Source organism: Cricetulus griseus, chromosome 5 (assembly GCF_003668045.3).
Source record: "Cricetulus griseus strain 17A/GY chromosome 5, alternate assembly CriGri-PICRH-1.0, whole genome shotgun sequence".
NCBI lineage: Eukaryota > Metazoa > Chordata > Mammalia > Rodentia > Cricetidae > Cricetulus > Cricetulus griseus.
In genome coordinates, this window is record NC_048598.1 from 53,135,808 (window position 1) to 53,150,209 (window position 14,402).

Genomic DNA, 14,402 nt, shown 5'->3' on the forward strand with positions numbered 1-14,402 from the left:
CAACTGTGTTGGCCAGCATGAGTTCCTAAAGACACCCTCCCTACCACGTGGCAGCCTGTGATGGGATTTCTGGATCCAGTTCAAATACCATTTCATTACTGCAGGCAAATGGCAATGCCGGCGATTGGAGAAGATTGAATCAACATCCCTGGAGACAGGGGGGAGCAGGCCTGCCTTCAGAGGCCTCCCAAGGTCTTCAGTGGCCAGCCCCCAGAGCATCCAAGGGCCGGTAAAAAGAGAGTGTAGGAGAGCAGTCTAGTAATGTACATAGGGTCAACCTGGGCTTTAGGTACCAAGAGTTGTGGGGTCTCCCTGGGATTCTATTTTCAGTCCAACACATCCTGATATAAGGGGTTCTGTATCAGAGAGCCATCTAGCCTCTTTCTAGCCTATTCAAAACACCAGGATGCAATTTATGAGGCGGTTCACCCAAGGGGGAAAAAAAAATGGGAGACAGAGGACACAGGCCTTTGATAAGTCACTAATTCTCAGAACAACTGATCTGGAAGAGGGAGAGTGTGTCAGTCTTATGGATAATGAGCGTCTACGGAAGCAAGCAAAGAATGAAGATCTCACAGATGCCTTCCCGTGTGTGGGTAGTGGGCCGGCCAGCACCCGCTATTATTTTACCTTGCTGGTTTATGAGCTGGGGTATCAATCCCCACTTCCCAGCAGGAGCCATGGCTAAGTCACTCAGGTAGTAAAACAAGAAGGCTGGTATTCAGCCTCTGCCCAGGCTAAGAGCACAGGCATTCTCCTACCTCCCTCACAGCTTCCTCTCCCTAAAAACTCCGCCCCGACCTTGCTAGAAACTTCCTCCCTCCTGCCACTGTTGAAGCTGGATTAAGTACTACATGTCCATTCAGGCAGTGCCAACCAGGGAACGGGGCTGCCCTGCCCTCAAGGGCACACTGTCCTGTGACAGCTGAGCTCATCTCTGGTGCCTGGTGGAGATTTTGAACCCTCAGCCCAATAGGCCAGAGACAGGAGACTTTGTCATGCCTCTGCCCTCTCATGGCCTAAGCCTCAGCCTGCACTTGGATTATACAGATCTCTAAGTTTTAGCTTTTTAAGAACTGCATCACCTTCCTGTCCACCAGTCTCTTCCACTGGTCCCACCCTGGATGACATCACTTCTGTGGGTTGCCCTCAGAGAGGCAGTGACCTATAGAAGGAGAAGTTTCTCTTTATAGCTGTGGGAGGAGGCACAGATGGCAACCACACAAAGCTGTATTCTTCCCAGTGGCATGGAAGGAGGGGTTGGGGTCTGTTGCCAGGTTCTCTCAACTGAAAGGTGGTCCCTGGGAGCTACCAACCAGGCCAGGACTAGGAAGAGGCAAGTGGGACACACATCTCAAGCACAAACCTGAGAAGGCAAGTATCAGTTGATTAAGACAGACTCTCTCATGATCCAGAGGTACCACGCCTAGGTACACTCCAGAAGGAATCAAACGCAGGTGAGCGCCACGCCTGCTCATCCATGTTTACCACGGATCTTCTCAGAATGGCCAAGTTATGGTGCTTATCAGTAGTTCAACGGCCAAAGAAAATGTACACATATACAATGAAATACTACTCAGCCATTATGAAGAATGAAATTGTTATTTGCAGAGAACAGACTAGAGATCCTCTTGTTTAAGCCAGGCCCAGGAAACCCTAATTACTTAAAAAGACTTGAAAAGGGAAAGAACAAGCAAAAGTCAGGAGGAAACATTAGAGTATAAGAGTAGGTCCAACATCAAAATACATGAGATGAATGCATGAGAAAGGCATTGAAATTCATTACTGCAGGATTAGAATAAAAGTGAAACATTTAAAACAATTAAATTGGCATACTATGGCCTCAGGCTAGTTGTCTATTATTATCAATGAAAGCTCTCAGCCTAAAGATGTTGTGACATTTCTGCACAGGGACAGTGTGAATCTCACTTCAGACCATCACTCTACCCTTTTTCTTCGCCCTGTAGGGGAGGGAGGAGGGCCCTGAGACCCTCTTCGAAAGGTGGGGGCCCCGCTCCACCCCCTCCCCCGGAATCTCCCAGAACAGAGCCTGCCTATTCGCCATTTGGCAAACGGCAGGCAGGGCGGCGCAGCCAAGGCTTTTCAGAGGCAGGATCTGGCACCGTGGCTGAGGTCGCCGGGCTTCCTCTGCTCACAAACGAGCAGTGGCTGGCGTGATGTGGGCGGCTGCCCCCACCCCCGCAGCGCTGAGCCGCAGCACAGAGACTTAAAGACCGGGACAAAGGCGGCAAGCCGAGCCCGGGGCCACGGGAAGAGCTGAGCTCAGCGGTTCCTTGGCTCTTCGGGAGCGGGACAGGACGGAAGCGAAGGGCAGAGGACACGGTGAGGGGGCAGGCCGGGGGATGCTGAGAGGCTGCCAAGGGCAAAACACATTCTCTGAAGAGGATAATAACTGAGTGCATCCGGGCACGTGCCCGGGACCCCATACCCAATCCCAAAGTTTAGAGGGAGCCTTACCTGTAAGCCTCTAATGACATCATACAACCCCTCCTAGAAGCTCTGCTCAGTGACCTTGGGCTCCTAGAGGTTGGCTGTGCTTTTTGGTGAAACTAGTTCCACCCACTCCGCTAGTGGCTAGGTGTCTCCCAGAGTTCCTAACCTACTCTGTCCCCAAATCTTCAGCCAAGGCTTCCAAGGGTGCAGCTTTTTGTACTTGAAAAGACTTCACTGATGAAAAATAACAGGCGGTGACTTTAAAATAACCAAGAGCTGTTCCAGGTTCAGAAGCTTTAATTTTAAAAAAAATGAACATTTATGTTTATATGTGTGTATGCATACATGCATGTAAGCATGTGTGCAGGTGCATATATATACAGCAGAGTGCACATGTGAAGGTCGGACAATGACCACTAGAGTCTATTTCTTCCCCTATGTGGGTCCTGGAGATTGAATTTACGATATTCTGCTTGGCAGCAAGCACTTTTACAGGCTGAGCCATCTTCTCTGGTCCTCAGAAGCTACTTTAAGATGATGATAAGGGGCTGGAGAGATGGCTCAGGGGTTAAGAGCACTGGCTGCTCTTCCAGAGGTCCTGAGTTCAGTTCCCAGCCTCCACATAGCAGCTCACAACTGTAACTCCAGCTCCAGGGGACCTGATACCCTCATACCAACAATATACATAAATTTAAAGATGACAATGAATCTGATTTCTGATGCCCTTTCTTTGTTGGAACATTACCTGGAACCCAATTTATCAAGTACTAAACTTCAGTTAAGGACTACCACCTACAGGGGCAAGACAACTAGATGCACATGGTGGGTCATCACAGTATGTCATTCCATTTATGATGGTCTATCCTGTCCACTAGCTCAAGGTCATTTGGCTAATAAGGAACAAGGCTGCCTTTCCATAGAGCTTGGGCAAATTAGTTTGCGCGCGCGCACGCACACACACACACACACACACTTGTATAAGATTTGTACCTGAGGGACTTCTGGGCTGAGAGATACTCTCTCCTTAGACCCATACCCCAAGGCTTTCAGAACCAGAGACCTGGACTAGCATTACCCCTCAGATGGCCAAAATAATCAACATGCTAGAACTTTCTGAAGGATCCTTCTGAAGTTTCATGGAGCTAAAAACACATCTTTTTTTTTTTTTTTTTTTAAATAATGAGTCCTTTCTAGAATCTTGAAAAGGAGCCCTTGAGGGCTGGTGGGAGAGCTCCAGAGGGACTATAAAGGAGCTTATCACCACCCAGTCTCTGGCTGTGCTGTATCCAAGCTTGATAGAAACCAAAGGCGGCTTTAGACCCAGGGGCTTGTTCCTCATGCCCAACCTGAATCCTCATGCCTAACTCCAACCACAGGTGGCAGAGGAGAGTGATGGCCCAGCTGCTGTGCTCTTCATGGTGTGCATTTGGCTCATGTATGCAAGGGAAAAGAAAGGAAAGGGATACAGAGGAGCCTCATGGTCTCTATTCTGCCCTTTTGATGCAGAGTCACTTTGCTATGCTATGTGACCTGCCAAGGGGCAGCTCTTCCTCAGCAGTGACCAGGCAAGATCAAAGGGGAACTTAGCTACAGCCAGAGGGATTTAGATAAGCTAGCAAAAAGAACTTCCTGCCGGTGAAGATTGTTAAATCATGGAAAGGAGAGCCTGAGGGAATTGGAAATCATTCCTTGGGGGAGGGGGGAGCAGGCTAGCTGTCCTTCCTGCCTTCTCCCACTCCCTAGTCTCTCCTCTGAGGATAGTCCTGAACACCTACTGATAACCTGGGTGCAGGTACACTTATGCACATGAACACAGGTAATGTGTTGTGATAACACTGTGAAGCAGGGGACACATGTATCATTTTGCTGAAACTCCAAAGGTGACATTTCACAAACCCAGAATCCCACAATTTATAATATTGCAGATGAAATTCAAAGCAGCCTTGTCTGTGCCCAATCCTGCTTCAGTCACCAGGCTACACCTTGACAGGGCCAGAGGGGTCAGGCTGGAGGAAAATGATCATTTTAGAATCCCTGCTGATCCCACCAGCAGTTGCCTGCCTGCCTGCAGGGAAAGTATTTTCACCACTTTGTAGCTAAGGAGGCTGGGCTGGGCCATTTGTAGAAAGCAGGTTTCCTTTGCCCTCTGTAGCAGCCCCAACTCCCAACACACACACACACACCCCTCTCTCTCTCTCCTAGGCAGCCTGGCAACCTGCCAGTTCTGGGGAAGACTGCTAGAAGCAAAATCCTTGCTCTCTCAGGGGAGTCTGGCTTTCAGACGCCCAGGGGCTTTTAGCTGACTTAGCCTAGACAGGGCATCTTCCCATCGGGGCTAGTCTTCTCTCTGTCAGGGTAACAACATCTAGTTCAGGGTGCTGACTCTTCAGCAGAGTGGAGAAAACCCAGCACTACTAGAGACAGAGCCATCAGGACCCTATGGGAGCCAGTAGATATCACTGTTTGCCTATTGGAACCTTCCCTGGGTTTTCATAGTCAACTGGAGTCCAGTCTTCCTATGGGGACAAACTGGGCTGGCTCTGCACTCCCAAACAAGAAGGTTTTGTATTGTGGGGTCAAAGGGCATGAGTTTATGAGGCCCTGGCAGACCTGGTGAAAAGGGTCAGTCAACACACTCTGCCCATCTTCTGCCTCTGAGATCATGGGGAGGGGGGCATGACACTCCACAAAATCCTAAAGAGGCATTGGAGTGTCTGCAACTCCAACCCCCTCCCCTCCGAGGGGGATGTCCTCAACTTTACCCTTTCAGTTCATCCTGGAGTCCTGGCCACTGAGTTCTGAGTCACACCCAGAGGCAAACAGGGGAGGGCACCTGTTCTGAGACGCCTGGGGAGAGCATTGTTGTCCATGATCTCAGCCTCAGGGGCACACCCCAGGAGAACTGAAAGCAGGCAGGCATGGAAGCAGCAAGCAGATGAGTGAGATGTCAGAAGCCAAAGAGCAGGAGGTTGGGAGAAGGCTAGCCCCTGTCTGAGGGAGGTACCCCAGCCTGTGATTGGCTAGTCAAGCTGCCAGACTGTGAGCAGCACCAGGCACTCCCTGAGACCGGTCAGGGTCAGACTCCTCAGCCTTTGAGCCTTTGAAAAGGCAAACCCAGCTCAGGGAAGTGCCACTCAGCTGTGCTTTCTCTGTCCCTACCCCCACCCCCTTTGGGCATCTGGTAGGGGTTTTCCATGACCTCCCAAGAGACAGGAGACACTGCAGCATCAGGCTTAGCACAGATCCCAGAGCTGTGCCGGCATCTGCATCTGGCGGTGGTGGGGGCAGCTCAGTAGGGGCTGGGCCCAGGGGACACTCCCCAGCTGAGGAATGCCAAGCAACAGGCAGCTGGCTGGCTGGCTGGGATAGAGGGCTGTGAGCAACCCCCCATCTCACTGGCCCTGTTGCCATTCCCGATTACAAATCTGTAGGCAGCTGGCTTTCTGATAGGGTGCTCCTCATTTAAATAGGGCAGCTCAGCCAAGAGAAAGGACAAGCAGTTTGCCATGTTACCAAGGTAAACAGGCATCCAGGGACAGGGACCATAGCATGTCCTCTTCCATACCCTAGAGAAGGTGGAGGTCAAAGAAGAGTCCACCAGAGACCCAGATGGTGCAGCCAGTAGGCCACCACCTGCCCTATGGCTTCAGGTTCCCTCAGAGTACCTTCCCCCCAATCTTCTCAGTTGAGGCAGATAATTGGCAGAGTTAGCTCCAGCTGTTCCAAGGTGGAGGGGCAGGAGACACTACTTCCCTCAACGCCCTCAAGGAACTGACATCCAGAGGATAACATGAGAGGCCTGGGAACCCAGGACACCTAGGGCTCCGCCTTTGACTGGAGTGGCTACCCCACAGTTCTCAGCCTGTGGGTCACGACTTCAAAAAGACCATTGGAAAAGACAGATATTTATATTACGATTCATAAAAGCAGCAAGATTACAGTTATGAAGTAGCAATGAAAATGATTTGCCCGGGGGTGGGGGTGGGGGGTGGGGGTGGGGGGTGGTTCAAGGTAACATGAGCAATTTCATTAGGTAGCAGCATTAGGAAAGGTGAGAACCACACCTCCTTGCCTAGAGAGGACAAGGTGGAGCTCAGGCAAGAGACAGCTTCAGGGACCTAAGAACGGGAGAATAGAAGCTTCTGTAACACAAAAGAAAACAGCAGGGATTTGGGAGCTCAGGCCATGGTGGTGATAGGCAGCTATGCCCAGCAACCGCTAAGGCAAATTTGGAGAGCTTTGCCCTTGCCACACATCTGCTCAACATCGTTTGCATTTTACACATCTTTCACCACAACAAGGCAGGGCCATGACGCTTCTGAAGAAACTGAAGCTTAGAGACCACAGCACTAAGCCAATTAGCAGCTGGACTGAGGAGCCAGCTGGGGCAGATTAGGAATGTCTGGTAAACCTGTGCTTGCAAAGGAGAGTGCCCTGAGTTCAGATCCTGCCTTTCCTATCCCTGCTCTCCTGTGTGTACTCCTGAGACTCCTTGGTCAGCTGAGCAGGACAGCACAGGCACAGCAAAACTTTTAAGCTTCCTGTCCACTACAACATACTTCTGCTAAAATAATAATAGTTGCAAGTGAATTAATTTTTACTAAGTAGTTCATTATCACTTAAACTAGAGAGACATCTCTTAAGGTAGGGTTTTTTTTGTTTTGTTTAAACATTTTGCATCACATCCTGTATTTTCTTCCCTGCAAGGACACTACGCCCCTCCCCTCCTCACCCTAAGAATGTATCTGCGCAAGGAGCAGACCAGAATCAGCCAAATGTTCCCATTCTCCAATGGGCAAAATGAGGTCCAGAAAGACGAAGAGGAAGGGGCCTCGGACACAGGCTTAGCCCTGCCCTTTGCCCCCAGAGCTCTACGAGAGTGAGCAGTGAGCGAGCATCAGGCTTGTGTTGCCTTGGTTGGTTCCCTGGCCCCAGCCCCAGCCCCAGCCCCACCCTACCTCTGCTCTGATGTTTTCAAATGCTAAGATCCAATCAGGCAGGCAGGCTGGGTAGTGGAGGGGGCCAGTTTCCGGGGCCTGTGGTTGCTACACTCCACTTCCTAGTGATGACAGAAGCCCTGTTTTTGAAACCGGAGGCCACTACCACGATTCTCAGGTCTCCACACAGCCCATAGAGGGCCCAGTTTCCCAGGTCTATAAATGGGGCAGCATGGGGCACTGGCATTGAATGGCATTGCTTAGCTTTGGGACCCTGAAAGCACCCCACATAACGACCCCACAGTTTTGTCTGTCTTTACTCTCCTTGCCTCCCCAACAAAGTCTTGATTAAAAATTTAGGTAGCCATTGACCAAGATTTTAGAGAAGGCTAATACTTGGGAAGTAGCTGCAGTGAGATATCCCAGCTAGGAGAGGGAAGGGGTGGTCCCCTGGGTCCCTCAGTAGTCTCAGTGCCAGCTGTGGGCTAGCCAACGCACCTCCCCCTCCCCAGCACACTAAAGGAAGAAAGCTGAACAGTCAGGCTAAGATAAGGGGAAGGGGCTAGGCAACACCAAGAACTCTCCTTATGGTGTGGCCCAGAGCTGGGGTTGAAAGGGTCTCAAATGAACTCACCATGTGACTTGGCTTCCTTCCCCAATTTTAACTTTGCTAACTTGCTTTTCTCGCCCCCACTTGTGCCCCCCATTTGTCAGGCCTCTGTATCTGCAGCATGGCGCTTACAGCTCTGCCTCCTCCCTCTCTGGCTTCTGTTCACCCTTCTCCGCCACCCCAGGTAAAGGCCAGTTCAGCCTTTAGAGTACAGGGATTAATGGCTAAAAGGATCACAGGCAGGCAGAGGGACTGATTGGGAATCTCTTGTGTGAGGGTGACTGGCCTGGATTCAGGGGCACATGGGTCTGACTCCACCTAGCAGGGGAGTCCAGTGTGAGGATTTGGGGGCCTGCACACCGATGGCCGGCCCTCTTTCCTCCATCCTGAAAGTTCCCTCTTTCTGACTCTCAGAGTTCAGGCCTCCAAGCAGTGCTTTGTACATAGGCAGCTTCATCCCAGTTACAAGCCAAGAGCCCCAGGGTCCCCTTTCTAACATTCCAGGGCCTCTCTTCCCACACATGCCCTGATTAGCCCCAGATCCCAGAGTTCACCATAAGTGATTCTCATGGGAATTCAGAAAGCACTTCAGTCAGAGATGCGAAAGGACTTCCAGGAAGTCAGAGAGACAGCTGGATTTGCCAGCAGCTAGGAAACTTAAGGCACTGGGTAGGTCTAGGCAATCCCAAATCCTTGCTCCTTTTCATAAATGTGCCATTGGACTGTAGCCCCAAACCCAGTCCCTTCAGTGACACAAGCGATTTCTGGGGGTGGGATGTAAAAAGAGATCCTAAACCAAGGAGAATTCCCCCCAGAGCACCTCACTGGCACCATCTGCTCCCTTTGCCAGCCCAGTCCCACCCTCAGCTCTCTGATTAGAACCTGGGTTCTGTCCAGGCATTGTCTGCCTTGCACGGCCTGCTGCCCATTGAGGTCTGGCGTGTGCCGGGCTGGCTGATCAAGAGCCAGAGGGGATGAGTGGGCGGGGCTCTCACCTTCCTGGAGCCGCTGCAAAGGCCGGCTCTTCAGCAGTTCAGTTTCCCCACTACTTCATCTACACAGGTGACTCTAGTTGGGAAGAGTATCCCAAAGACCTGGTTGCAGAGGGCAGGCACCATCCCTTCTCTGTGGTTAAGGTCCCAGAAACTTCCTGATGGTGGTCATGGCAAGGGATCATTAGCTTTTCCCTGACTCTCTACATAGCTGCCCATGCCACTAGGCTCTTGAAGTGGGAACCCCATTATTTTACCATGCCGGGCCCTCACTGGGGACTCTGAACCTAGGGGGAAGGCCTTTGTTTGGCTCTCTTCTGCAAAATGGAGTCTAAAGGAAAGCCCCCATAGTTAGGGCACCCCACCTCCTGCTCTGTCAGTTATGGTTCACACTGGTTGGGGGTTAGGGCTCTGTTTTCTTTTTATGGTAGGTAGCTCGCCTCTCCCCATCTGCTGTAGGTGCCATATTTACACTCCCACCCCCACCAAGCTTCCCTCGACCTCCAAGGGTTCCCGCTGCAATGTCAGCCTCAGTAGCAGCCTGGCTCCGCCCCACCAGCCCACTAGGCACCTGCAGGGCTCCTCTTTGTCTCAGGCAGTTCAGTGCCAGGAAGAGTGTTCACAAGCGATGTTCTAAGTGCTATAGGAGCTGCTGGACTGGGGGGCCCTCAACCGCCCTCCCTCAGCAGCTGAGCTATATACTGTCTCAGTGCCTTCCCTTTGGGTTGCACAGAGCAGGGGTATCTTCTCTGAGGTAGGAAGAGGGAACCTATTCATTCCATTGCTTTCTCTGATCTTGTCTAGAAGCAGCTTCCAGAATCCCTAGAATCTGGGTCATCTCTGACCCAGGGGATCTGGAGATCTGTTTCAGAGACCCACCCTCGGCTTTGACTATGCCCCTCCCCCATCTACAAGACCCGAACAGAGATGGGTGCTCCTCTGTATATTTGAGAGTTGGTGACCAGCTCTACATTGATACTCTCCCAGTATGTCCTCAAAGAGAAGGCCCCAGAACCCAATCAACAGAGCAGGTGAATAGCATCTCCACCCAGCACAAAGAACACAGATGGTTCAACTTTGTAGCACTTCCTGTCCCTCCTGCACCTGTGTGCCCCTTGCAAGAGAACCCATTCAGTCATGTCCTCTGCCCTCCTAATGTCTGCCAGATCACTCCTAGTACCTACAGATATTGGGAATGGGACTCCAGATAAATCTAGGGATCCTCCCTCCCTGCTCAGTTTCACCTATGTACTTGTAAAAGTAGCATTCGGATCGTGCCATCCCCTTTCACCATTCCGGAGCTGGTCCCTCAGATACACCTTTCCCTTCCTCCCCTCGCTCCATCTCCTTTTGGGGCAGGACCAGCAGGGTTCTCTCCAAAAGCCTTTGGCACCCTGTGGAAGGCCAAGGCACCATTCCAACCCTTTCATGGGTCTCACAACCGATCTTTGTCTGCAGTACCAGCTCCCAGGATAGTGAACTGGATCAAGAACACAGAACTAGCTAACCGGGGTAGATGGGGGGAGGGGGGATTCCCTCCTATACCCCAGAATGAGACAGCAGCCTCATGGGGAAGAGAAGAGGAAACACACAGACGCTCCGGCCTGGGCCAGGGCTGGGTGTGAAATACCGGATTTCCTTGTTTATTCGATTTTCTGATCATTAAGGGCTCCCAAGAGGGGACAGAAATTACCACCCAAACAAAGCCACCTTCCATCAGTCCGCAGGGCCGCCGCTCCCCTGCAGCAGCCGGGCCAGCGCGCGTCGGCCCCTCCTCCTGGACTGCGGGCTCCAGATCGAGCAGTGCCCGCGCCCCCCTCCCTGAGTCCACGCGAGACAAAGCCCGAGCCCCCTCTTCGCACGCCCTTTCCCCGCCATCGGTGCTCACCTGACGGCCACTTTGACGCAGCAGTCGCCCTGGCCAGCCATGGTCCTCTGGCTCTAGGGTCTGGGCGCGGATCAGGGGCGGGGGTCCGGGGGCCACTGCTCCAGGCAGCGGCTGCGGCTGCAGGAGGCGGAGGCGCGGACACTGCTAGCGAAAGCGACCTCGCAGGCTGGAGGTGACATGCTCGCAGGAGGCGGCAGAGGGGCTCACCCGCGGCCGGCCCCACGGGGCTGGTCCCGCGCGTCTCCTCCAGCCATCGCGCGGCGATGCTGAGCTAGCTGACAGCCGGCGGTGAGACCCGCACTCCCTACGGCGCGACACACGCGCGCACACACCTCCCACCCGGGCCGCCACCTCCCGCCGCAGCGCGAACAAAGGGGGCGGGGGCCGAGCCGCCCCAGGACCCACCCCCAGCCCCTAAGAGCCACACAGGGCTCCGCCCCTCCCTGGAGCCGCCAATAGAAGGCCCCAACGAGCAGCAGAGGCGGGACTTGAGCCTTTAAAGGGACCTCTTGGCTCGCGTCCACCGGGTTGCTGGGAGGGGCTGGTAGGATTGGAGGGCTCGGGAGCGGGGGGAGTGTGGAAGCGGGAGTGGCGTGATGGACTTTTCGCTAGGAACTTGACCGTTCGGGAACCTCGGCCCTTGAAGTCATGGTACCTCAGCCTCAGTGGAACCTTCCTTTCCTAAACGGGGAACGGGATAAAAGAGGAACAGCCCAAGGTCATACAGCGAAACTGTGGCTAGGCTTGGGTAAGAACCCTGACCTCTGGAGAGTGTGCTGCACTTCAGAGCATCCCACAGCGATTAGCAACTCGGTATTTGGAAAAAGCGTCCCTTCTGCATTTATTCCCGTAAATTCGCCAACCTTTATTGAAGGGGATTCTTGATAATGTCTAAGTAAATTTCCCCACCTCCACCCTGCAGCTTCTTAAAGCCCATCTTTGGCTTTGATTGCTGGCCAGCTCAGACTCTCTCTACTAGACTAGGGTCCCATTGACCTTTGTGACCCACAGATGACCCACTGAGCTTGTTTCACACTCTGCTTTGTGACAGTGGGGGCAGAGGGTCAATGTGGGAGGCCAGAGCTGCCTGGGAAGTGGTAGGAACAAAGGGGCACTTTAACTCTAGATACCTGAGAGAGGCTGGATAGTAAAATGTGTGGGAAGGAAAGACAGAGGCCAGCAGCTACTGTCACAAATAATTATATAAAGGACAGGGGGCATCCCTGAAGACTTCAACACAGCGCCTTGAGAGAGGAGCCAGGTGCTGGGAAGTCACAGTTCCCTCTCCAGTTCACCTCCCCTCCCTCTGAGGCCCCCTCCCTCTGAGCCCCACTCCTTCTCCCTGCCCCCCAACTCCCAACATTAGGGCCATTCACAGGGCCTCTTACCAGCTGCCTTCCCTCCACTGCCTTCACCCAGCTCCCTCCTCTGGAAAAGGCCCAAGAGGAGGACCCAGCTGCAGCTCAAGATGAGGATGGAGACCTCTGGGGGAGGGGAGGCAGGGGAGCCTGACTCCCAAGCTTCTTGCATCAGCCTCTGATGATGAAACCATGTCAGAGATTTTGGCAAGGGCTTGTGTGAGTTAGGGTCTCAAGGACACAGTTCTTGGTGCTATCACCCCCCCTCCCACCCCATCTGTGGCTGCTCTGCCCAGGAACCCAGAGTGGTAGTGGTGGTCTGTGTAAGGGGTCCTGGTGGAATCCAGCATATTAATATTAGCATCTGGAGCCCAAAGCCAGTGAATCACATCTCTTAGAGCAAGAGGCTGGCAGGGTGCGGCAGAATGGAGATTCTCCCTGTCTTCCAACCAAAATGGCCAGAGGAAGGACAGTGATGCTTACGAGCCACCTACACAGGCAGGTACCTTCTTTATGTTCCTGTTCATCCCCCTAGCCTCATGAGCTAGGTTCTAGTGTTCTTCTTCAATATTGCAAGTGGAGAAATAGAGTCTCAAGCAGCAGAGGATATGAACTCACTCATGTGGTTCTAAGCTTCCCATCACCTCTAAGGGGATGCCTGTGGGGAAGGGAGCAGGACTGGCCCGGCTTTCCTGAAGGTGCCTCAAGCTGCAGGCTTAGGACTCCTGGCTAATAACGTTGTGTTTTCACCAAAATGCTGTCTCTCCCATCTATCGCTGGACATCTTTGGTACTTAATTCTGGTTTCCTGTTTGCCATAGTCTTCTCAGACTTCCAAGAGTAGGTGACCCTTCTGACTCATAGTTCCACTGCTGGGAAATGCCACCAGAGCTGTCCCCCACTACATCCTCTGACGTCCAGGGTGTCCAGTTAGGGTGAGCAAGGAGGCACATGGGCTGCAGATTCAGGTCTCCTAGATGGGCTTCAGGGTTCCAGTTACCCCACCCACTTCAGCAGCTACCTCCTGAGCCATCAAGGAGCAGAGGTCCAGACCCTGGCTCCTAGGCTCTGCTGTTCAGAAGTGAGGGACTAACTGGGCTGAGGTCATGTGGGGATCCAAGGTGAGAAAGAGGCTTATGCTTTGCAGTTTGGAGAGATTTAGATTAGGTCAGAGAAAGCCTAAGACAATCTCTGCCCGTTTTGAGCTCTATCCAGCTTCAATAACCACTGCTTCTTTGCTGTGTTCCCACCTCCAACCTCTTCCCAGCTGCTCTTCTTTCCTTCTCCCCTTCCTAAACCCTGATTGATGTTTCTCAGGATCAGCTACTGTATGCAGCCCGCAATGCTTACACATGCGTGCACATATATGCGAGAGCGTGCGCAAGCACGCACACACACCTGGCACACACCCATGATGACTCTCAGGATCAGCTACTTCATGCATATGCAACCCTCAATGCTTCACACACACACACACAGAGAGAGAGAGACAGAGAGAGAGAGAGAGAGAGAGAGAGAGAGAGAGAGAGAGTTGGCTCTGAGCCCCTAACTGGACTAGAGTATAAGCCTTGAATCCTATTCTGAGCTGAGTCCCTTCCCCCAGGCATCTTGGGTCCTCCATCATTTCTCCTGACAGGAGCTGTGGGCGTCTGGGCAGATGGGAACCTAGGGGAGGTGTGGGAAGCCCCCTCCAAGTCAGGAAGCTCCCACGCAACTGTAGTTAAAATACTCCAGCAGTGACTTAGGGCAGCCATCTGGTCCAGAGCTCTCTCAGACACATTCCACTTTTTAACAGCAATGCTGTGGGAACAAATAAAACCACTGAAGGGATACCCGTAGGTACCAGGAATGTTTCCAAAGGTGGTCTGAACTTGTGTCTTCTTCCTCCCTCCCCTGACGCCTTCAGGGGTGGCACAGGGTGATAGCATTACAAAATCTAAATAAGCCCAGGTATAAATGGTGGTGGTGGATGACACAGGTATAAATGGTGGTGGTGGTGGATACAGATCCGGGGACCTTGAGTTCTAATCCCAGGCCTTTCCCAGCAGCCATTGTGTAGTTCCATGGCAGCAGACCTTAGCCTGTCCTCCAACAGTATCCTTAGCAGATGTCCAGCTATAACCTGCCATGTCCAGCCAGAGGCAGGGCCCCTTCTTCCCACCAG

The 14,402-nt window shown here is 52.6% G+C and overlaps 1 protein-coding gene across 1 annotated transcript in view; it reads right to left on the reverse strand.

Moving 5' to 3' along the window:
- Nucleotides 1–11,232, reverse strand: part of Kif21b (kinesin family member 21B) — a 47,831-nt gene extending 36,599 nt beyond the window's left edge. Inside the window, exon 1 of the mRNA XM_027417488.2 lies at nucleotides 10,882–11,232. Within this exon, the coding sequence (XP_027273289.1) occupies nucleotides 10,882–10,922 (41 nt within the window). The 5' untranslated portion in view covers nucleotides 10,923–11,232. The remainder of the gene's footprint in view (nucleotides 1–10,881) is intronic.
- Between the last annotated feature and the right edge of the window lie 3,170 nt (nucleotides 11,233–14,402).